At 60.8% G+C, this 21820-nt stretch overlaps 4 protein-coding genes across 9 annotated transcripts in view; 2 read left to right on the forward strand and 2 right to left on the reverse strand.

Annotated features, from left to right (window-relative positions):
* DNHD1 (dynein heavy chain domain 1) overlaps positions 1-3451 on the reverse strand; it is a 35808-nt gene extending 32357 nt beyond the window's left edge. For 4 of the 5 annotated variants that reach the window (XR_005557255.1, XM_039347956.1, XM_039347949.1 and 1 more), the window contains exons 1-5: positions 2188-3451; positions 1907-2083; positions 1352-1555; positions 1103-1213; positions 852-1008 (exon numbers count right to left, since the gene is read on the reverse strand). Coding sequence is in view for 3 of the 5 variants with exons in the window: in XM_039347956.1 (XP_039203890.1) it covers positions 852-1008; positions 1103-1213; positions 1352-1555; positions 1907-2083; positions 2188-2891 (1353 nt within the window). In the remaining 2 variants the exon portion in view is untranslated. Of the gene's footprint in view, positions 1-851; positions 1009-1102; positions 1214-1351; positions 1556-1906; positions 2084-2187 lie in introns of those variants that run through there. The other variant, XM_039347966.1, reaches the window with a different exon arrangement.
* Positions 3452-3563: 112 nt separating this feature from the next.
* TIMM10B (translocase of inner mitochondrial membrane 10B) lies at positions 3564-5607 on the reverse strand. The gene is made up of 3 exons (XM_039348064.1): positions 5504-5607; positions 5308-5403; positions 3564-5212 (listed from the first exon to the last, which is right to left on the reverse strand). Exons 1-3 carry the CDS (start codon positions 5591-5593, stop codon positions 5051-5053), a joined length of 348 nt encoding a protein of 115 aa, XP_039203998.1. The 5' UTR covers positions 5594-5607; the 3' UTR covers positions 3564-5050.
* ARFIP2 (ADP ribosylation factor interacting protein 2) lies at positions 5579-10810 on the forward strand. 2 transcript variants are annotated; one of them, XM_039348032.1, is made up of 9 exons: positions 5580-5678; positions 6324-6440; positions 7535-7643; positions 7951-8046; positions 8184-8311; positions 8799-9020; positions 9441-9598; positions 9695-9869; positions 9972-10810. In XM_039348032.1, exons 2-9 carry the CDS (start codon positions 6342-6344, stop codon positions 10125-10127), a joined length of 1143 nt encoding a protein of 380 aa, XP_039203966.1. In that variant the 5' UTR covers positions 5580-5678; positions 6324-6341; the 3' UTR covers positions 10128-10810. The 2 variants fall into 2 exon arrangements, with proteins under 2 accessions (XP_039203975.1, XP_039203966.1); XM_039348041.1 differs by lacking the exon at positions 7951-8046 and having other exon boundaries at positions 5579-5678.
* Positions 10811-14783: 3973 nt separating this feature from the next.
* Positions 14784-21291, forward strand: LOC120309950 (FH2 domain-containing protein 1-like). The gene is made up of 10 exons (XM_039347717.1): positions 14784-15899; positions 17829-17890; positions 17967-18069; positions 18150-18235; positions 18319-18419; positions 18613-18683; positions 18988-19095; positions 19890-19960; positions 20119-20398; positions 20538-21291. Exons 1-10 carry the CDS (start codon positions 15492-15494, stop codon positions 21117-21119), a joined length of 1872 nt encoding a protein of 623 aa, XP_039203651.1. The 5' UTR covers positions 14784-15491; the 3' UTR covers positions 21120-21291.
* Positions 21292-21820: the final 529 nt, after the last annotated feature.

Below are 21820 nucleotides of genomic sequence, written 5' to 3' on the forward strand. Positions count from 1 at the left end.
AAACAGGGAGCAAACCCCGCACTCACTACTGTGATTGTGTGACTTAGTCAGGTAATGAAACGCTCGCAGCAGCTCGGAGAGCAGCAAGGATATCTGCAGCAGTTAAACGCAGGAGCCTTCCTGTATAATTAATCAACCACTGAGTGGCCACTTTCTTCCCAGGCCTTTCTCAACTTCAGAAAACCCAGCGGGTAGAAGAGAGAGCAGGAAGAACAGAACATCGCCTGCTCCACAGTTGACCCCTACAAAAGTGAATTTGCAAAGTCTCTCTTATTTAAGACAGAAGCTTGCAAACATGTTGGGAGATATCAACTGACTAAAACTCTTCACTTGTAGGAGCTGCTGGTTGCGCTTTAATCTGTGATTAGAGAGTTCAGTTCACCGAATACAGGAAAGAAACAGCTGGGTCCGTGGGATGGATGTTGGGGGCTTAAGAGTAAGTAAACCTAAGAAGCTGCATTTTTGGGGGTGCTGTCTTGTCATTTAGGGTGGATTGCTTTTTCATTCTTAGTTTCTTGGAGTCTTATAGAGTGCATGTTCATTACAACATACAAACGTTAAGTTAAACTGCCTTGCTGAGATATGCTCCCCACATCAGCTCACAACCACTGACCAGGCTGCGTCTCCAACGTAAAATGTAACAATAGTTAAAATGATATTTATTTTCTTTGGTTCTTGCAATTTAATCCAAAGCCTTCCCTGGGAGAAAGCAGCCACCTCTAGAGGCAGAAGGGGGTCTTTGCCATGCAGAGCCTGAGCCCCTTGGGCCTTTTCTCACCCCTCCTCTGCAAACACCCCCTCCTCCCCCTTGCAAGAGCCCCTGTCCCTCTGAGGGGGGGGGCAAGGCTCACCAGCTCCAAGATGGAGGTACAGAGGCAGAGGAACCTGTGCAGGAGCCCGTCCGCGTTGCTCTTCATGTGGGCCAGGGCCCGTTTGAGTTCAACAAAGTTGTAACATCTGCTGGTGTCCGTTGGCAGCCAGTGGACGGCTTGCAACTCCTGCAAGAGCCTAGAAATTAAAGAGAGAAGCCTCTGCAAAGGCCGACAAGCAGCAGAGGAACCCCTGTGCCGGGACCTCTTTGCTGCCTTCTCGGCCTCCCAACCTGGAGATATGAAGAAGTGCTGCTCCAAAATGGGGCACTGCTTGAAGCAACTGGAGGCTCAGCTTCTCCCGGCACTTCAGGTACTGCAAATGTTTGACGTTAAAGTACCACCTGGGGGGAGGGGGAAGAAGTACCAGCTGAGGAAGGCTGAACTACCTTCCTCCCAGCAACTCTCCACAGGGAAGAAGATGCAGGGGGCACCTCCTGATCCCCCCTCCTTCTCCTCACCCCCCACCCAAAGCTTCCTACCGAGTGAAGGCTTTGCGGACCAAGAAAAGGCGGAAGAAGGGAATGAACTGCATCAGCTGCCACAGCCGGGCCTCCCGATGCCAGTCGCCCAAGGAGAGGGCCTCGGAGCCCTCCTCGGGATGCACGCACAGCACCCCGAAGGGGGAGAAGACGTAGTGCTGGGGCTTGAGCAGGTACCCCGGAACGGTCACTAGGTCGTAAGGCCTGCAGCCAGGGCGGGAGGAGGAAGAGCGCCATGGAAGAAACCCCTCCGCTACTCCCGGCGGCCCAGCCTACAGCCCCGGCCCTTCCCAGCCCCGACACGAGCGTCCCTTCCGGTCAGAGCCCGGAGCCGAAAAGGTCCCTGACTAGCCCGCAACCCCGCACGAGCCAATCGCGCCCGTCCCCGGCATCTCCGCGGGAACCGCAACCGGCGGCTCTCTCGCAAGTTGCCCTCCGGCCGGGAAGGTTGGGCAGCCGGGCAGGGAGAAGAAGGCCGGCCGGTGGGCGCTGCCAGACCTCCCCGCGCCTGCAGCAAGCGCAAGGGCAGAGGGAGCCTCGGGCGCGACGCAGTACCTGAAATGCCGGTTCGGGGCCGTGTTCAGGTAGAAGAACCGGATCTCCCCCGCGTGGTACCTCCCGGAGAGGACCTGGGCTGCCTGGAGCCCGCTCATCGGGGGTTGCCTGTCCGCCGCGGGCGAGCGGGCGGGGGGAGGTCCGAGACAAGCGACCGCGGCGGACTCCAGGGAGGGGCTGCGGCAGGAATTAGGGGCGGGGAGGGGGGGCTGGTCAGCGGCGCATGCAGCCCCCCTCTTCACCGCCTCCCCCCTCCCCTGCCTGCCTCCGGCGGGGCTCACCGGAGGGCGGAGGCGAAGTCGACGGGCAGGGCGGCGACCAGGGCCAGGGGCAGCATGCCCAGCCCGTCCTCCCACGGGGCTTCCCGGCGGGCCAGCCGCCCGCCCACCGGCCCCACGCAGCGCTGCAGCTCTGGCAGGGAGACGGGCCGGGGGGCAAGCAGGCCGGCGGCGAGGGCGTCCCAGGCGGCGCGGAACGGGCAGGGCAGCCCGGCGAAGACCGGCTCCGGGGCGGCGGGCAGGCGGCGGGCCTCGGCGGCCAGGGCCAGGGGCCAGGGGGGCTCGGAGCCGTCCCGTGGCGCCGCGCCCTCTCGGGGGAAGGCCCTGCGCAGCGCCCCGAGGAGGTCCAGGTCGGCCAGCAGCGCGCGGCTCCCGCCGGCCTGGTAGCGCAGGGCCCGCAGGTAGGCGGGCAGCGGGGCGCGCCCGGAGAGCAGCCCGCGGAAGGGCGCGCAGAGCCGCAGCGCCTCCAGGAGCCGCAGCCAGGCGCGCCGCCCGCCGCCCCGCAGCACCGCCCGGCACACGGCCAGCAGCTCGGCCAGCAGCGCCTCCACCTCCCGCGGCTCAGCGCGGCCCGCCTCCCGCAGCTGCGTGGCCAGGCGCCGCCGGGGGGAGCGCGCCCAGGCCGGGTCCGGGAGAGCTCCGGGGGAGTCGGCGGGCGGCGTCTGGGGCAGCCCCGGGACGGGCGTCTGGGCACCCGGCGGCTCCATGGCGGCTGGGCCCGCGTTGCTAAGGCCGCGCGCGGCGTCGCTATGGAGCCCCCAACGGCCCGCCCCAGCGCGCCCCCTGCGGGCAGGACCGGGCGTCGCGGCTGCGTCCGACTCGCGTCCTTTCTCCGTCAGCCTGCTGGGCCTCGAGCCTCGGCCCGCGGATGGCGCGCGGCCTTTTTATTTAATCTTTTTAGTTTTCTGGTTTTCTTTTTAACTTTCCTTTCAACTATTTACCTTTTTTAATATATAATAGCTATTTGGCTATTGTAACCCGCCCAGAATGGTGAGATGAGAGCGATGTATAAATCTGATAAATTCCATTTTCCCTGTCAGACATCCCCCGTCCAGAAAAATGTGTATTTACGTCTCTAACAAGATTCCTAACTTTACAAACATTGCAAGTTTCCCTACATAGATCAAACAGAGTGGACTTCACACCCCCCCCACACCCTTTGCCTCACCTGGGCAATCATCCCAGGGGCTCTTACTGCATTTAGCAACCCGCCTTCATCTCCATATTCATCCATATTCATTTTGTTTTCACAAAAGTGCTATAAAATTTGTCTTGCAGGTGATGATCTCAAGGGATAAATCCCACAATTGGTCAGTGTTCCTATACATAAAATATGAAATTCTTGCCAAATCAGATTGATTACTAGACTCAAAGTTTTATCCGTTTCTTTCATCATTTAATACAATCCAAAAAACAAGACTACATAATTGTTGTGGAACTCCTTATATTATATATCTAGAAAATGAGGTCATTACTCAATTTAAAATGTAATAAAACTCAATCCAACCAGTTGTGTCTTGTTAATCCAGGCCTCATCATTAGACCAGACTAGAAAAAAGCAGTGGCAAACCACTCTTCCACCGTTGCCCCAAAAACTATGCTGTTACCAGAAGCCAGGAAGTTACCCTTCCTTTGAACAGAGTTGCAGCTCAACACATTGTCCAGAGGGTTCCCAGAGGTTGAACATGGTTAAATTAAGGGGCATTCCTCCCTACATCTGGCCAGACTACCTGCTTTGCTTGAACAGATCTAGGGGAAGGGAGCCTCTCGCCTCCCTGGATCCCGGGGACCACCGTGGAGCTCTCCCAGCAAGGCTCTGCAATGGGGCCTTTCAGTGACTTGATATTCCTACCTTTCATTCCACATGGCAAGTGAGGGAGAAGGGTATTGGTCCCGCTGCCGCCAGCCTCAAAGTAATAATCCCTTGGGCATCTTCTGTCCAGCCAATTCCTCAGCAGCGCAACAACTGGCCTTCAGCAGCACTGCCCTCTGGCCATCACATTCTGGGAGCTTGTCTGGCAATTTCCCCCCTGAGGCCACCAATCCGCAGACCCTCCCTGTTGCATTTGAAGCAAGCGTGCCTGGGGAAAACCAAATGCTGTGGCTGAATCCAGCCCAGACCAGGTGTGCTTAAAACTCACTTAAGCATAACAATGGAGCAACCACACAGGCACAGGTAACAGGGAGCTAAACGCACCCCGGGTTAGGGGATTTCTGAGGCCATTTTGAAGAACCAAGACCACCCAAGGGGCCTTTTAGGCCATCCAATCCCATCGCTGCCCATTCTAGGTTGTCGGAGTCCTCTTTCAAGCAGACGCTCCAGGGCCGGGCCAGGATCCTTTGGGTAGGACTGTTTTAGGCTCTAGCCTCCACCTCGGCTTGGGAAAGGGTGAATAAGCCTCTGGCAAGAGGAAGTGTGGGGGGGTCAGCAGACGCAAAGAACCTTGAGGGTTGGGTTTCAATGGCTTTCAAGGGTCTTGGCCAGGAGACTTCTCAGTCATTGAAAGCTCCTCCTGACCCACTCTGGGTGCCCGGTGAGAAGGAGGGCCGCATTCCGCTTGTGACCCAGGAGGACTCCAAGGCACTCTGAAGCAGCTCACCTCTCCTGTGTTTTTCTAATGGAAGGGGCCTGTCTGGGCTCCTCTCATCACCCACCCAAATGTGTCCCCCTGCTCCAGTCGTTGCAGTCGCTGCTTCCTCCTCCTCCTCAGGAGAGGCCATGGCTCCCCAAGGCCGGGAAGGCTCTGGGGGGGCTCGGGGGAGTCAGCAGAGTCCATCGGAGGAGACCCGCGCCCGCGGGGCTTCCCGGCGTTCAGCGGCCCCGCAAGGGCGCCCTTCGGGGCTCCGTCCCAGCGGGCGAGGCGGGTCAGGAGGCGTCGGGCCCCGGGAGGGCGGCGGGGTCGCGTCCGGCGGCCTCGTAGTCGGCGATCCTGCGCTGGACCAGGGAGGGCATCAGCTGCACGTAGGCGGCCATCAGGCGGTGGTTGGAGCGCACCAGCTTCCCGGCGCAGCAGTCCAGGCAGGCCTCCTGCGGGGAGAAATTGGGCGGGACGGGAGGGGCTCGCTCGCTCCCGGACCACCCCTGCCCGGACCCCGCCGCCCCTCTCCCCCGCCCGGCCCCACCTCGTCCCGGGTCAGCGCGCGGTAGTTGAGGTCGGCCACGCAGCGCTGGAAGCAGAGCTCCGTCATCCGGTTGTAGACCAGCAGAAAGTCCCGCAGCTGCAACGAGAGCGACGCCTCAGCAACCCCGCCCCGCCCGAGAGGGGGGGGGCGCAGGGGGCCGGAGGGAGGGAGGGAGGGAGGGAGGGGGAGCGCTTACGCTGCGCAGCTGCTGCGTCTCCGGCGCGGAATCCTCCATGCGGGCTCGCCGCGCTGCCCTCCGCTCCCAGTGACGCCACTTCCGCCACATGTGCTGACGTTGCTTCCGGCCTGCCTGGGCTGGGGCCGACGCGCGTCCGACAGACGCCGGAGCCTCCGGGGCCGGCCCGCAGCGGGTGAGCGGAGACCGCCGGGCCTCGCCCGTCGCCCGGGTCGCGGGGGGGAGGCGGGCGGGGGAGCTGGCGGGGGCTGCCCGGGCTGCGGCACGGGGCCCCGGGGGGGGGGAAGGGGCGGCGGTCGCGGCTCCTGCCCCCGGAAGCGGCCTCGTCGCGCCCCCCCCCGCCTCGCTCTTCCCCGGCCGGTGCTGCGGGCGCCCGGCCGGGCGGCTCCTTTCCCGGGACGGGGCTCTCGCGGGGTAGTCCCGGGGGGGGCGACCCGGAGACGCCAGGAGGCTCCTCCGCCGCGGAAACCGGAGCCCGATCTGCGCCGGGCTCCGAAAGCCCCGGCTCCCGCTGGCGCCGGCGGGGAGGGTGGTGGTTGTGCCCCGCGGGAGAGACGGGAGCCCGCCGACAGCTGCCGGCCTTCCCCCGCGAGCAGGGCGAGGGCGGCCCCGCTCGGCCGGCCCCGCTCGGCCGGCCCGGTGCGGCTGCGGTAGGGAGGCGTCCTCGGCCACCGGTTCCCCCGTCGCCCGGGCCTCTGCGGGAGGCTGTAGCACCGCACCGGCCCCGGTCTGCGCCCCGGTGGAAGCCCTCGCAGGGTTGCGGGTGGGCGAGGCGAGGCCAGGCGGAGCGGCTCAGCCCGCCCTCCTCGCTGCCCCCCAGGCACCGCCAGCACCAAGCATGAGCGAGGGCCCCATGAGCAAGGCAGCCACCATGGAGATCCCCATCCACGGCAACGGAGACTCCCGGCGCTTGGCGGATGACGACGGCTTGGAGCAGGTATGGGAGTCGGGAGAAGGGAGAGGGCGCTGGCAGAGGAGATCAGATCCTGGATGCGTCTCCCTCCGGCCTAGAAGAAGCCTCATCGGTCTGGAAGGGGGGCAGGAAAGAGCAGAAAACCCACGTTGCAAAAAATCGGGCTCCTCTCCATCCTGCCAGATCCCATTTGGAGTCTGGTTACGCTTAACCTCCTAGGAAAGGCTGGCCACGCAGAAGAGGGAGGGGAGCTGCGCTCCGTGGCCCAGGGAAGGCAGTTCAGGCTAGATACGGGCAAGGAAGTGGCCAGTCCGCCTTTCCTAGAGGTTCCCAAGCAGAATGTAGAACATAGAGTAAGAGAGTTGGAAGGGACTGTCTGAACGGCCCTATACCGTTCAGACAGATGTTTGTCCAGTCTCTTCTTAAAAGCCCCCAGTGATGGAGCATCCACAACTTCTGGAGGGAAGCCGTTCCGCTGGTTAATTGCTCTCACCATTAGGAAAGGTGCTGTCTATCGGAGAGGCTCTAGCAGGGGGGCAGGGGGGGGCGGGTTGAGCTTGTTCAGGTTGCAGAACCCTCTAGTTAAAATAGATTCCCAGAGTTCCTGGTCAAGAGGCGAAGCTCTAATGACAGGATTCTCCTTTTTGAGGGATCAGGGCTTAGGACTCTGCAGAATGCCCTTTGGAAAATCCTCCTCTGGTGGACCTTGCCCTGAGCAGAGGCTGGACTAGATGCTCTCTCGTGTCTACTCCAACTCTGACCATATGAAAACATCAGGCGGGCAGCCTCTTCTGCTGGGTGCCCTCCTCCCCATAGCTTTGACCCCTGAGAATTCTCGCTGGCCAGCCAAGTGCAGAGTCCAGGCCCTGGGAAAAGGCCGGCTGGGCTGGACCTGGGAGCTGAGTTGAGGGGAGAAACGGAGAGGCCTGGGGGAAGCGGCTGAAGAAAGGGGGTCCTTCCTAAAGCTTGGCGGTTTGCAGTGAGTGGCGAGATTCCCATTGTCAACAGGCCAGCAACAGCAAAGATGCCACCTAGTGTCGACTGGGGTTCCTTGAACATGGCATCCCTGCTGGGGAGACAGCTGGAGGTTTGATTCCTGTCCCCCCCCCCTTCCCTAGGACTTACAGCAAGTGATGGTGTCAGGGCCCAACTTGAACGAGACCAGCATTGTCTCTGGAGGTTATGGGGGAACGACTGAGGGCATCGTCCCCACCAGCATCATCAAAGGTCAGCATTTGCAGGGGCTGCTGGGGGGGGGCGCTGCCTCCGCCATTGCACAGCTTTCTCAGCCTGGGGGTTGAGACCGCTTGGAAGCCCCCTCCCCTGTGCAGGCAGCCATGTCTGTCCCCCCAGCTCCTTTGAGGTGAGAGGGAGCCGGGCACCTTGGGGGTCCTCTTTCACTGTCTCATTGCTCCTTTGGAATGCCACCTCCCATCCTCCTCCTCCTTTTGCCCATTTGTCACGCGCATCGTCCCCCCCCTTGTGTTCTCTCACCCCCTCCGGTGTGGCTCCCCTCCGCTCCCCTCCATTTCAGGCCCCCTCGTTCCATCTCACCTTCCCCGAGGACCACTCATCTCCCCCAACCCTTCAGCTGCCAGCCGCATAGCCAGCCAGGCTCCCATGGCCACAGGTATTGTCCTGCGTGGGGCCGGGGGGGGTCTCTGGAGTAAGGGGGGGCTTTGTGGCCCTTTCAGTGGGGAAATGGGTGAGGTTGGGGGGAAGGGGGTCGACGTCTTTCTGGTGGACATCCTTCCTTGCCAACTGCAGGCTCCAACTTGCACCAGCCCCACCCCAACCCAGCCATGACGGGGGAGGAAGCGGCGGCGGCCGCCACGCGAGGAGTGGCCGTGGAGAAGCTTGACATTGTCAGGAAATGGGGCATCAACACCTACAAAGTAAGCCCCCTTTGGGGTGGGGGGCCATGTCGGATCAGGGCCCTGGACATTGCAGGGCTCCCACTGGCTCCTGCGTGCCCTCGGGTCCCTTCCGGGGCTCTGCGGAGGGTCTCCGTGTGCGGCTGTGACAGCCAGCGGCAAGAGATGAACTTCCCTGGCTGCTTGTGGGGACCTTGGCTGGAAGGCAAAGGCAGCCTCTGCCCAGGCAGCTGCCCTGAGTGGGCAGAGGGCCGTTGGGTCGCTCTCCTGGCCAGAGTGTGGCTCTCCTGCAGCCCCCTTCCCTCCGAGGCAGCTGGGCTGCAGCCGCCAGCCCCTCAGCGCCCTTCCTCAGATCTTGGCCGTCTCTGTTCCTCTCGTACCTTGATTTCCGCGGTTCTGGCGGCTTTCAGGGCCCGCTCTTCCTGGAGGCATCACGAAGCGAGGAGGGTAAGAGACCCTTTCCCGAAAGCCAGCCTGTTCTCTGCTCTTCCCTCGGGCACCCGCTCAGTGTACCAAGCAGCTGCTGTCGGAGCGCTTTGGCCGTGGCTCGCGGACCGTCGACCTGGAGCTGGAGACCCAGATCGAGCTGCTGCGCGACACCAAGCGCAAATACGAGTCCCTGCTGGGCCTGGCACGGGCCCTCACCAACCACTTCTACAGCCTCGTCCAGACGCAGCACGCCCTGGCAGACGCCTTCTCGGACCTCAGCCAGAAGTCCCCTGAGCTGCAGGTGAGCACACCTCTCCCTCCCCCCCTCCCTCCCTCCCTCTTGGTGGGCATGCCAGGCTGATTCGCACCCTGCTGCAGGGAGCTGCTGTTCTCGAGGGGGGGGAGGAAGAGGCAGGCTCTGAACGGCTCTTCTGCCCCGGGGCTGAGCGACCTGCCCCAGAGAGGTAGGGCAGGGCTTTCAGCCTGGAGATGAGGCCTGAGGAAGGGCACAGCTGGGGTGGATGTGCGAGGCAGGAGGGCAGCTTCCTCCTTTCCAAACCATCCAGAGGAGGCCAAAGCTTCCTGCGCCCCCCCCCCCGGCTTATTCCTCCCCCTCTTAAAGCAAGAGACAGCCCTCCCTCCGGGGCAGAGCAGGCGCAGCTGGTGGGTGGGGGTCCCGTGTGGGAGGGGCTTCTTCCGTCTCTTCTGGCCCTCCTCACAGGAGGAGTTTGGATACAACGCCGAGACTCAGAAGCTGCTGTGCAAGAACGGAGAGACGCTCCTGGGAGCCGTCAACTTCTTCGTCTCCAGCATCAACACCCTCGTCAACAAAACCATGGAGGACACCCTGATGACGGTCAAGCAGTACGAGACGGCCAGGTGGGCCCTCCCTGGGGGGCCTCGGGGGTAGGAGGTCGGGGCAGGGCTGCTGTGGCCCTTTGACCTTCTGCCCCCCTCCCTTCCCCCCCGGTGCAGGCTGGAGTACGATGCTTACCGCACAGACCTGGAGGAGCTCAACCTGGGGCCCCGGGATGCCAACACGCTCTGCCGCTTGGATGCCGCCCAGGCCAACTTCCATGCCCACCGCGCCAAGTACGAGAAGCTGCGGGCGGACGTGGCCGTCAAGCTGAAGTTCCTGGAAGAGAACAAGGTGAGCCTGGCCGGTGGGCATCACTGGCCCTGCGGAGGGAACCGCTCTGAGCAGGGGCGCTGGTGCCAGCTGGGCCCTGATCTGCACCCCCCCCCCCGCCAGGTGAAGGTGATGCACAAGCAGCTCCTGCTCTTCCACAATGCCATCTCGGCCTACTTCGCCGGGAACCAGCAGCAGCTGGAGCAGACCTTGAAACAGTTCAACATCAAGCTGAAGAGCCCTGGGACCGACAAGCCCTCCTGGCTGGAGGAGCAGTGAGCGGGGTCTCCCCCCCCCCCGTGCTCCTCCCACCCTTCGTGGACTCAGAGGGAGGGTCCTGCCGTGGGGCCCTCTCCTCTCTCATGCCCCTCCGGGGCTTGTTTAAGTCCTTTCCCATTTCGGGGGGGGGGAGGGTTGGAGCAGCTGAGCCCCCTCCCCCATTCCTCTGCAATGCCAGGAAACAAGCACTTTCTTACTCTGAGGGTGGGGGGAAGGGCGCCCCCGCCTGCCCCCAATAATGGTCTCTGCTGGGGGATCAGGTCCAGTCGGTCCCAGCCACGGTCCGTGTCTCCTGGCTGGCCTTGGGCCTCAACCCCTCGGCCTGCTCTCCCTGTGGACTGGGGGCCGCTCTCTGACCCTGCCCCCCCCCACCTTCAAGGAAGGCAGCTATGGGTTGATGGCATTGGACCTATGGGGGCTACTCCGGGGGTGAAGAGCCCAAGATGAGATTGGCCCCCCATTTGGGGGGCCAGGGACCAAACACTTCCTGGCTCCAGCCTCTGGGGAAGGTGTGTGCGTGTGTGCGTGTGTGTGGTATGTGCATTCATCATGGCCAGTGTCCCATATTGTGTTCCGGGTGGGGGCTGCGGGTGGCAGACTCCGGCCGTCCACCCGGCTGGCCCCGGCCGACACTCCAGCCCCGACCTCTGTAAAGATTCCCCAATAAACGGTACCAAAATGGCTGCAGCGCAGAAGTCTCTGTACGGAGCCCAGGGCGGAGGATGGCACCAGGGGCAGCCCGGCAAAGGGCAGGTGGCTCTGCCATCTAGTGCCCCCCTGGCTAGCAGAAAAGGGGCAAAGATCCCAGTCCTGCCTGCTGGAGGGGGGTCGCCCCTTTGGCTAAGCCCTCTCCTCCCAATTGTTTTGCAGCCAGTCAGTGCATTATCCGGGGGGGGGGCTGGGGGCAGGTGGCTGCTGTCAAAGGGGCAGCAGCTGCCAGGGAGCCACGCATTGAGCCCCCTCTTGGCTTAAGGTTGTTACAGTGGGAATTGCTGGTCACGGCTGGCAGAGCCTGAACCGGCCGTGTGCTGCAGCTGCAACGGGAGCCAAGCCCGCCCTGGACCGCATCAGCAGATGCCAGGCTGAGGTGGTGGGGCAGCCCTGCTCTGCTACCCTGCCCCCAATGGCCACGTCCCCTTCCTGGGGCCACCACCCAAGGAGGGTCTGGCCAAGGTCTCTCCTGTACTCAGAGGGGCTGGTGGAGCTTGGTTGGTTCAAGCTGAGGAAGAGAAAGGAGGCCGAGGGACACGTGAGTCTCAGGGCGGGGATTTGGGACAAGAACCATGGAGCGATGCAAGGATCTTGGCAGGCTGCAGCTGGCGCACTGCTCCACATCCCTTGGACAGACCAGCTGGGGGCTCTTATCCTAAACTAAACCCTGAAATCTCCCACAGCAGATCCAAGGCTGTATGTATGTATGTGTGTGAAAGCACATGATTCACTTCACTTCTGGTCCCCCCTTGGCTGCCCACAACGCCTGCTCCTTGTTCTCCAGGATCAAAGTGGAGCTCCACGTCTCTCCTCTGAAGCCCTGGATTTCTCTTTTCCTAAAGAGAGAATTTTACTTCTAAGGCAATTCTGTTCTGGTATACTTAGCCTACCTCTGTACCCACTGAAGGTGTTTTTAATTTTATTTCTTCAGCCAGTTAGGGATGAGGTGAAAAGTGAATTGTTAATCAGAAGGTCACAGGCTGCTTTCTAGGAATGCCATCTCAATCATACAAGGGCAAGCAAGCTAAAGAAATTAGACATAATTCATACAAAGGCAGCCTAGCTGCAGTGCCCTCCATTTATTTCCCGCCCTCCCAATCTTGCAAGCCACCCTGGCTCTGACCACACCTAAGAACAACTTCATGGGTTGCCTTTGATTAAATGTCTTTTTTAGAGGATTGATTTATTCTCCAAAGCACCAGAAGGCAGGACAGGAAGCAACGGATGGAAACGAGGAGAGAGAATTAAGGAGAAATTTCCATCAGGGAGAACAGTCAGTGGAACGGCTTCCCTCTAGAAGTTGTGGGTGCTCCAACCCTGGAGTTTTAAAGAACAGACTGGACAACCATTCAACTGAAATGGTACAGGGTCTCCTGCTTGAGCAGGGGGTTGGACTAGATGACCTCCAAGGTGCCTTTCAGCTCCGGTACAGCCACGGCTTCCTCAATTCTCCCAGGGTGTGTATTTTGGTATTTGATCCTCACTCACTCTTGCCCAGAAGCAAATCACCTCAACCTCATGACGCCTGTCCGTCCCCTCCTGGAGCAGCAGCAGACACATTGGCAGCCCAAATCCACAGCATTCAGCAGCTACCCTGCGGCCCTTTTGGCTTGTGATTCACAACAGAACACGGCACAATTTCTCAACATTTTGCCACCTCTCTTCACATTTTTAATTACCAAAGTGCACAAATTCGTTTATTTGCTGTGACTTTTAAGCCTCCCGTGTGCTTATCCATTAAGACGTCAAGCGTCGCAGGTTCTTGTTTTCCTGGGTGCAATTCCTGAATCCCTTCAATTTCACATGTGTAGAACTGGGCGGCCTCCGGGAAACCATAAAATGAAACCCCTGAACATGGTAAAAAAATGAGAAGTACTATAAGGGAGGCTGGAGGAAGGGAACAAGTGCAGGGATAGCCCAGCAGTGCACAGCTAAATGTCTAGGGAGATTTCCAGTCATCCAGGCCGTGGTTGCCCCAGAGGTGCTTTTCCAGAGCTGAAGAAGCTTCTTGGATGAGAAGCGAAGCGTCTTCAAGAAAAGAACCAAGTCCAGTTACCTTTTGGGAAAGCATCTTCAGAACAACCCAGCCAACATTAAGCTCCCAGAGCTCTTGGAGCAAGAAGGGGCCAGCCCCGTCCCAGAGAGGGCCCCATCAACTCTCCACTGGGCAGGCCTCGGTTAGGCCCTTGGGGAAGCTGGAAAGAGAGATTCAGCCTGGAAATAAGGAATTTCCTGACGGGAGAAGTGGTGGGTGCTCCATAACTAGAGGTTTTCAAGAAAAAAATGGACAACCATTTGTTTGACTCTGGGATGATATAAAAATCCTGTCTTGGCCAGGGGGCTGAGCTAGAAGACCACCAAAGTCCCTTCCAGACCTAAGATTCTATGATTCCATGGCCTGCACACTTATCAGCCTGGCATATAAAGTTGTACTTCTCTCATTTCAGTCATGATAGTCTTCAGCTGGAATTTTGATGAATGTCTTTGTGGGCACACAAAACAAACGAGTCTCCATATAGACTTTGCATTCATTTTAGTTATCCTTCCATTATACCAGTGGTTCTCAACCTGTGGGTCGGGACCCCATTTGGGGTCGAACGACCATTTCACGGGGGTCACCAAACAATGCAGTCCGCCATTTTTTCCCCTTTTCCTTAGCTGTGCTACTCCCTTTTATTCTATTGGCTTTTGAAAGCCAATAGAATAGACTCTCTTGAATAGAGTCTAATTCTATTGGCTTTCAAAAGCCAATAGGAATTGTCCAGGCTGTCTCTGCCCTGCTGAGCCCACCAAAAGTCCCATTCTGCAAACGGGGCTGCACCAGTTGAGTATCCTCGACTTACGACCGGCTGAGTAGTCCTCGACTTACGACCGGTTGGGGGTCGCGGCATTAAAAAGGTTGAGAACCACTGCATTATACAAAAGGAAAATTCCTTGCATTCTTCTAATTGCCAGGCACAACTACAACCACACAATTAAACAAGTTGCCAGGGCACCGCATAAGGGAATCACACCCATGTTTTAGCATTTGTCTAGTTACAGCATCCTCACCTGCAGCCTTATAGTTTTTCAACTTTTTTTTACCATTTACAGCTTCCTTTCCATGCATTTTTTTTTCTTGGAGTAATATTTGTTTCGATTCCTCTCTCTGAGGCATTGCTATCCTTTTGATATAAGCATCTCGTGCATTCCATCCTCAGTTTCATCCCAGATCACTTTTATTCTTTGCTGGACAGCCCACGACCCTCTTCAGTGTCATCCACTGGACTAGAAAAGGTCTTAAAAATTCAGGGATACGTTTAGAGATGCACCTGCCTTGAAATTCGCCCACACTGAACTGGCAATCAAGCACCAGGAATTGACCACAGGAAACATTTTAGGGCACTTTGCACTATTCACAAAATGTTTTATAAAATTTGCCAAGTTTCAGTTCCATTTGGATCCCAAATTTTGGATGCATTCTGTAAAGTTAGCCTGTTTGAAGCTAACCATGGTTCAAAAATGTTGTCATAGCCTGGTTAAAGGTCACGGACAGAAAAGAGAGTTTTAATTTATAGCATAGAGATTCCATTCAGTTCTGCTGGAGACGCCTGGTTTATCCTTCCCAAACCATTCCCCCCTCCCCCCCTTTCAACCCTTGTTCTCATTTTTCCTCTCTGAATCTTTGGTTCCCCGTTTTACTCTCCTGCCCATCGATCAGAAGCCTCTGCTTTTCTCCTCCCAGGCCCGTCTCCCTCCCCCGCCCAAGGCCCCTCCGGGACTGCCTGCTGTCCTGCAGGCTGGAGACGCCGCGAGGGGCTCCCACGCAGCCCACCGGAGGCTCCACTCCTCCAGCAACCTCTCCGCGGGGCTCCCTCAGCGGGTCTCCTTTGCCCTCCGGGGACGCTGCCAGTCTTCGGGGAGCCTGGGGCCTTGCTCGACGGCCAAGCCCCCGGGAAGCCCTCGCGGGAACCCGACGCGAGCTTGGCTGGAGGCGTCAGCGGGACTCCGGGGAATGGGAGGGCAGTAGCCGGGCCCGGCAGGACCCGACCGGAAGCTGACCCTCAGAGCGAGCCCAGCAAGGAGCCGCCCTCCCGAAGGCCGCGACTGCACCTGGCCGCAGACGGCGGGTGAGGTCGGCGAGGCCGCCAGGCAGATAGGGCGGTCGGGCGGGGCGCGCGCACCCGGAGCCGGCCCAGACAGGGACGGAGGGAGGGAAGGAGATGCCGGGCCACAATCGACGCCGCCGACCAAGAGGAAGCCCGCGCGGACGCCTTTCCGGCCCAGCAAACTAGCCGGAGGGGAGCCCGAGCCTTGCCTGCCGCTTCCGCCGGACGTCCCCTCGAAGAAAGGACGGGGGTGGCCCTCCCCGCGAGCCCACCCGCCTCAAGAGGCCTCCGCGCCCTCGGAGCCGCATGTGCCCGCGGAGCCGCACCGCCTCGCCTCGCCTCGCCTGCCGGGCAGAGGCTCGCGCGTCCTGAAGGCGGCTCCGGCTCCTCTCTGCGCTTAGAGGGCGGCGCGGCCGAGGCCGCCGCCTTGCGCTAAACCGGAGCGCCTCTTCCGCCTCGGCCTTTCGCCTGAGCGCCACGCCCGCCGCCCCCGCCCCCGAGGGGATGCCCGAAGGCGCGCCGGGCCCACTTGCAGCTGCGCCCCCCCCATCCGCCCCTGCCGACGATGGTGACTCTTGAAGGCGCACCCGCCGCGGCCTCGCCTGAGGACTGGACGGGGACGGGGCCGCCGAGCGCCTCAGGGACCGCCGCCGCCGCCGCCTCGTCGGCTCGCACTTCGCCCGAGGGTCCTTCGCTGCTTCCGCCGCCGCCGCCGCCGCCGCCCTTGAGCCTGGTCGACGCCGCGTCCTGCGAGGGGGCGGCCGAAAAGCCGTCCACGCGGCGTCCGGTCCGGCTGCGGAACTTCAACTGGGAGGCGATCCCGGCGGAGCGCATCCGCGGGCGCCCCAACCTCTGGACGGCGGCGCGACAGCGCGGCGACTGGGCGCCCGACTGGCGTCTGCTGGAGGAGCTCTTCGGGCAGCGGCCGGAGCCGGGCGGCGGCGGGCTCCGAGGCCTCCCCGCAACGGAGCAGGTGAGGGCGGGCGGAAGCGCATCGCGGGCTCTGTTGGGCAGGTCAGGCCGTCCCTCTCCGGGCTGCTCTCTCTTCCGACGGCCGCTTCCTGCTCGGCGCACTGAATGTCCGCGGCGCAGGGCCGAGCCCATCCAGGGCGTCGGGCGGGCCTGCGGCTTGGCCTCCCCGGGTCAGGGGCTGCGGCGGAGGTCACCCCCCTCGGGGGAGGGAGGATTGGGCCGCCGACCCCCCCCCCATCGCAAAGCGCGTTTTGTTTCTGTTTCTTGGAGCCCGAATTCAAGGGGGGGGGCTTCGCGGGACAGTTTAATCCGGTTGTCGGAGCCGGTGCTCCTCTCCCCCCCCACCCCCACGGCACCCCGAACGAAACCAGAATGGGTCAATGCAAATAAATGTTCCCAATTCAGCGTCTGGGTAGCCTCTGGCGCAGCCTCTCCAGGCAGGCCTTGGCTCTCCCCCGTCGGCCCTTTAATTTCAGCCTTTCTTTAGGCAGCTGAAGATAGTCTGAGCCGGGCTGGCTCTCTTAAGTCCTCAGAAGAGTTTTGCCAGGTAGAGCACCCTGAGCCATGGAAGTTAACACACATCCTTCTGAGTTTAGGGAAACAGGAATCTTGTGCTTCCTGGTCTGGTGTGGAATGTTGATGGAGGATCAACTCTTTGGATAACTCAGTAAGGCCTCTTCGCCCAAGAACCATCCAGGAAGGGCTGCTGTTGCTACTGGGGGGTGGTGGTAATCCTTGGTCATCCAGCCTTGGGGAGACCTTTCCCATTGCTGGACTCCCGTGATCTGATCTGCCTGGTTGTCCAAAGACTTTCATGCAACATGCTTAATGCCGTTCTCTGGGGCTGGGTACAGTGCCCTCCAGCCTGCACTGTCAGGCTGATTGAGGAACCCGCTGAGCACAGTGTGAAAAACCAGCACATCGTTTTCTTGTGAGTTGTTCATTTCCAAGGAAGATGGAAGTAATGCCTAGTAGTTCCTTTGCTTAGAAAGTTGGGAGTTTCTGGCCAAAAACAGCCCACAGCCTCCCATCAAATTGAAGAGCAGAACAGAGGGATCTGTCTAGAGTGGGTGCTGTTCATGGCTTGTATTTATTGACCTGGGGTTTGATACCATCATTGGGAGCAACACCTGGAGGACAAAATGAGTTCTTGATTAATCTGATCAAGCTGGAAGATTTCGCAGAGGGGAATACACACACACACACACACACACACACACAGAGAGAGAGAGAGAGAGAGAGAGAGAGAGAGAGAGAGAGAGAGAGAATTGTGAAGGAGAACAAAGCGAATCCACCTTAGCTGGGTAATACATGAGGGGGGAGGGGTGGGCATCGAATGGCACTCATTCAGCTGCTGCTGAGGGCTGCCTTTAACAAGGGCAGGGTGGACGCCAATTGGCACAGAATATATGCACGTATGTATATGTGTATATGGTCACCCCCACTTTCAACCAGCTCTGGGCGGCTCCCAGTGCAGAGGAGACCCTGGCAGCTCTTTGCCAGCTCCCTTGGGTGGCGGTGTCTTCGCTTCCCCGGGTGAACCAGGGTCTGGAGGGCGCCTCTTGGGGGTTTCTGGTGTGCATCTAACAAGCTACCCGGTCGTCGCTGAAGGTGGCAAACCCATTAGGAGGTGAGGCTGGGCGGAAGGGACTGCGCAGGGAGGTCAGGGACCCGAGGGGCAGGAGCAGAGGGCCAGCTCTCTGGGGGCTTGGCTTGGATTCGGGGGGGGGGGGCCTCTGGCTCCAGAGGCGGAAGATGAGCAGGATCCAGGGCTCCTCTTGTCTACAGCCAATGGGAGAGATGAGGAGTCCCTGCCAGGCGGCGGCACTCAAGAGGGGCTGCCAAACTCTTTTTCAAGAGGGCAAGAACATCTGGCAGCCCCAATCCCTGCCCCTCCCCTAATCTCCCTGGGGTCTCTCCCTCATTTTAGGCCTCCCTTTTGGATGCCAAGAAAATCCTGAACCTGGGGATCTTCCTCAAGCAGTTCAAGAGGTGAGGGGGAGGGGTGGAGGGAGGGACCCCAGGCTTCTGGGTGGGACAAGCCACGAAGAAGCTCTCCCCTCTCTAGGCCAGTTCAAGACATCGTGGCAGACATCTACCATGGCACAGGAGTGCCTTATGGGCCGGAGAAGCTGCTGGAGCTCTTCAGGATGCTTCCGGATGGGAAGGAGGTGATGGGGGGGCTCGGAGGGGGGGGCAGAGGGGCTCTTGCCACCTCGCCAGTTTCACGGTTGCCATTTCTCCTGGGAAGGTGGAGAAGCTGGAGACTTTCCAGGGCGACCGGAGCCGCCTCTCAGAGGCCGAAGTCTTTGCGCTGCTCCTCATCCAAATGCCCAGGTGAGGGGCCGATCCAGGCACGGGGGGTGCAGCTCTGAGGGTACTGCCGGACAACCCCCCCATGGCCCCCTCTTGTCTTCCAGCTACGCCCGTCGCCTGGAGCTCCTCGTGTTGAAGCTGCAGCTGCTCCCCCAGCTCAGTGCCCTACAGTCCGCCATCCAGACCCTGACCAAGGCCGCCGTGGGTGCGCGGAGCCTGGCTCTTCTCCCCTCCCCTGCCCTTGGCCAGGAGGGGCCACCTCCGACTGGGGGCCAGGTTGGGGCCCCTCATCTGGGCGGGGGAGGGGCCCCAGCTGGACTCTCCGCAGAGGGGCGGGGCTGGCCCTGCTGGGGCAGATGCCGCCCTTGTCGTGAAGGTCGTTTCCTCCCTCCCCGCAGAGCTGCTGGGTTGCGAAGAGCTGCATGACCTCCTTCGGCTGGTGCTGCAGACGGGGAACTACATGAACGAGGTGCCTCCTTGGGTTGCTTCCTTTGCTTTTGTCAAAGCAAAAACATCCGATATTAGCAGTGTTGACATCAGCCCTGGCTGGTCCTGGCTCTCGGGGGCTCAATTGCCCCATCACCCGAGGGCGCCTGGGGCTCGGATGGGATCCCTGCTCCTCCCCCAAGAGAAGCAGCTCGCTGTTCCCCGGTGGGGGGGGGAATGTGGATGGCCTCCGGAGAGTGTGGCTGCCTTTGGCCAGCCATGCCAGGCCTCGTGAGGGTGGTCCGTACAGGCGCATGACTCCCTTTGCCCCCCTCCTCCTCCTGCAGGGAGGCTATGCCGGCTCTGCCTGCGGCTTTCACGTGTCGTCCCTGCTGAGGCTACCAGACACGAAGGGCAACCAGCCGGGCATGGACCTCCTGCATTTCGTGGCCTTGGTGAGAAGGCTTGCGGGCCGGGAGGGAGGGGCCTTAGCCATGGAAAGAAATTGGAACACAAGGGGAAGCTCCGGAGAGGGGAGGACCAGGGTCTCCCCACCCACCCCCGGTGGAGAAAGCTCCGCTGTGGCCGAGGGCTGCCTTGAGGAGTTCCTGGAGCAGGTGGCTGCTGATCTTCAGGACTGGGCGGGAGGGGGGCGAAGGTCCCACCTTGACCTGCCTTTGGTGGGGGTGGGGACTGTGGCCTGGGGGGTGGTCCAGGTCCCCTGTTCCATAGAGAAAGGGACCCCGCTCCTCTCCATGCTCCTGGGCCTGCCGCAGCAGCTCAAAAGGCAGCCTGCCAAAACCTGTCTGGAAGGTCGCCCAGAATGCCGTGATTTTCGGCAGGGCCCCGGAGGGAGTCGGGAGCGCTGGAAGGATGGCTGGAAAGTTCCTGCAGGGAAAGTGGCCTGTTCTCCGGACGGTCCCGTCTTAGCCTCTTTGTAGAACTTGATGGGGTTTCCCGGCAGATCAAATGCAGGATGGGAGGGGGAGGGAATCGCTCAAATGCACCCCCAGCCCTCTCTTTTTAAAAAGGTTCTCTGGAAAGAGGAGATCCGGTTCTGGCATTTTCCTGTGGGCTAAAAACATTTCAAAATCCCTGCCCTTCGTCCGCACTTGATGGGCTCAGATGATAGGAGGAGTATTAGAGAAAATCCTCAGGGGGAGGCGGGGAGGGAGGGTCGGAGCATGCGCTGCCCCCCCAGCCTTGTCCCAGGGGACACCTTTTGACCCCCCTTTTGTCTCCTCTCCAGGAGGCCGAGAGGAAGGATCCCGGCCTTCTGCACTTTCCCCGGCGGCTCCAGCATGCGGCCCCTGCCTCACGGTAAGGAAGGCAGTGCAGGAGACCGCTGGGGGGGGGGAGGGGGAGGGAGAGAGGCCGGATCAGTCCCATCTTGCAGGGCGGAGGAGACAGGCGAGGCCATCCTGCCTGCCCTGCGGCCGCCTGCCTGACGCTGTGCCTGCGACTGCTCTCCTTTGCAGGATCGATGACCAGGAGGTGGCGGCAGAATTGCAGAGCCTGGAGCAGCGTCTCTTGGGAGCTCAGGGGGATCTGGAGGGCCTGGGCTTGGAGGCCCAGATGGGGCCCTTCCTGCACTTGGCGGAAGTGCAACTGAAGGCCGTGAAAGCCGCCCAGCAGGGCCTTCGGCAGGCCACCGCCAGGCTCTCTGACTTCCTCTGCGAAGACCCCGAGGCCTTCAGCTTGCCCGAGTGCTGCGGCATCTTCCAGGCCTTTGGGGAGCGTTTCCTCGCGGCCATCGAGGTAGGTTGGGCCCTGACGTGGCTGTCTCCCCACTGCCAAGGAAGCATGGCTCATGGAGGCCTCCTGGAAGGCTGGGGGGGGGAAAACACTATCTCCAAGGGGATAGCCGCTCACCTCTTCTCTGGGGTCCCCCCCACAGGAGAACCGGGCCAGAGAGGCCACCATGCACCGGGAGCAGCGGCGGCGGCGGCAGCAGGAGCAGGCGAAGCACAAGCGGCGCTCCATCGCCACCTGCTCCTTCCAAGAGCCGGGCCTGCAGGATGTGGAGCTGGACCTGCTTGCCCTGTGGACTCCTGCCTCTGGGCGCCGCAGCCGCCCCCCACGGGGTCCCCGCTCCTCTGAAGGCAGCCACTGTGGGAGGGAGAGGCCCCCGCACGTCAACCGGCGCCACACGCTCACCGTGCTGTCTCCCTGCTCTGAGACCCTCAAGGCTGCCCCTGAGGCATCTCCCCCGGCCTCTCCCCCGCCCCTCCCCAGCCGTGGCAAGAGGGCCGGGTTCTTTGGCCAGGGCCTCAAGGCCTTGTTCAGCTCCCCCCCAGCCATGCCTGCCTCCCCCACCTCCACCCAGGGGCCCCTCTCCCCCAGCAGCTTCCGCCTGCCTCCCCTCTTCCAGGGGAAGGGGCCCGAGAGCTCCTCGTCCCCCACCTCCAAGGAGGTCTGTGGCCTGGTGGGTTTCCTGCGTCGCCTGAGTGTAGGGGAGAAGCCCCGCAGCCCCTCCTAGTCCGAGGCTGGGTCCCTGGTCTAGCAAAGGGAGCTGTCACTACTCCCCTATGCCCCCCCAGCCCCCTCAGTGTGTGTGGGTCCAGTCGGGGGCTGTTTTAACCTCCTCTTGTTTCCTTTCCCTGCCTTGACTAGTGTTAAGTGACCACTTTGTTTACGCTCAATAAACCTTTTTCAACTTCCCTTGCCTTGTCTGACCTGAGCCACGCTCACCTGCCCTGGAGCCCCGAATGCCTGACAAAAACTCATCTCGCCAGGCCGGAGGGGTCCTCTGACCCAGTGCTGCACTGGAGTGGTGAGGGTAACTCCTTGGGGCTCAGAGATATGTCAGAAATTCATGAATTAAAGTGGCAATACTTTTTGAAATGCCTATCCGAAGCAGCTCCGCATCACTGGAGGCCTGGAAGCCTTGGAGGATGCCCTTTGGGGCCTTGCAGCCCCTCCAAAGAGGGAGGAAGCCCCTCCTGTTCTCCTCTGCTTTGGTGGGCTCCAGAGGCCGGATGACAGCAGGACCCTCTGGCGTGGCTTCCAGGGAGACAGAGGACTGGCGTGTGACCACAAATGAAATGTCACCTGTGACAGGCGTGTCATAGGTTGGCTTCATCGCTCCAGGTTCATCCTTCCTGCTCTGCCTAGAGCTCATCCCCCCCCAGGGAGCTTGGGGAAGGGTCTTGGGAATCCTGCTTCCAAGCCAAGGCCAGC

This window comes from Crotalus tigris, unplaced genomic scaffold, assembly GCF_016545835.1.
Source record: "Crotalus tigris isolate CLP2741 ecotype Arizona unplaced genomic scaffold, ASM1654583v1 scf7180000017560.2302168, whole genome shotgun sequence".
In the NCBI taxonomy this organism is placed as follows: domain Eukaryota; kingdom Metazoa; phylum Chordata; class Lepidosauria; order Squamata; family Viperidae; genus Crotalus; species Crotalus tigris.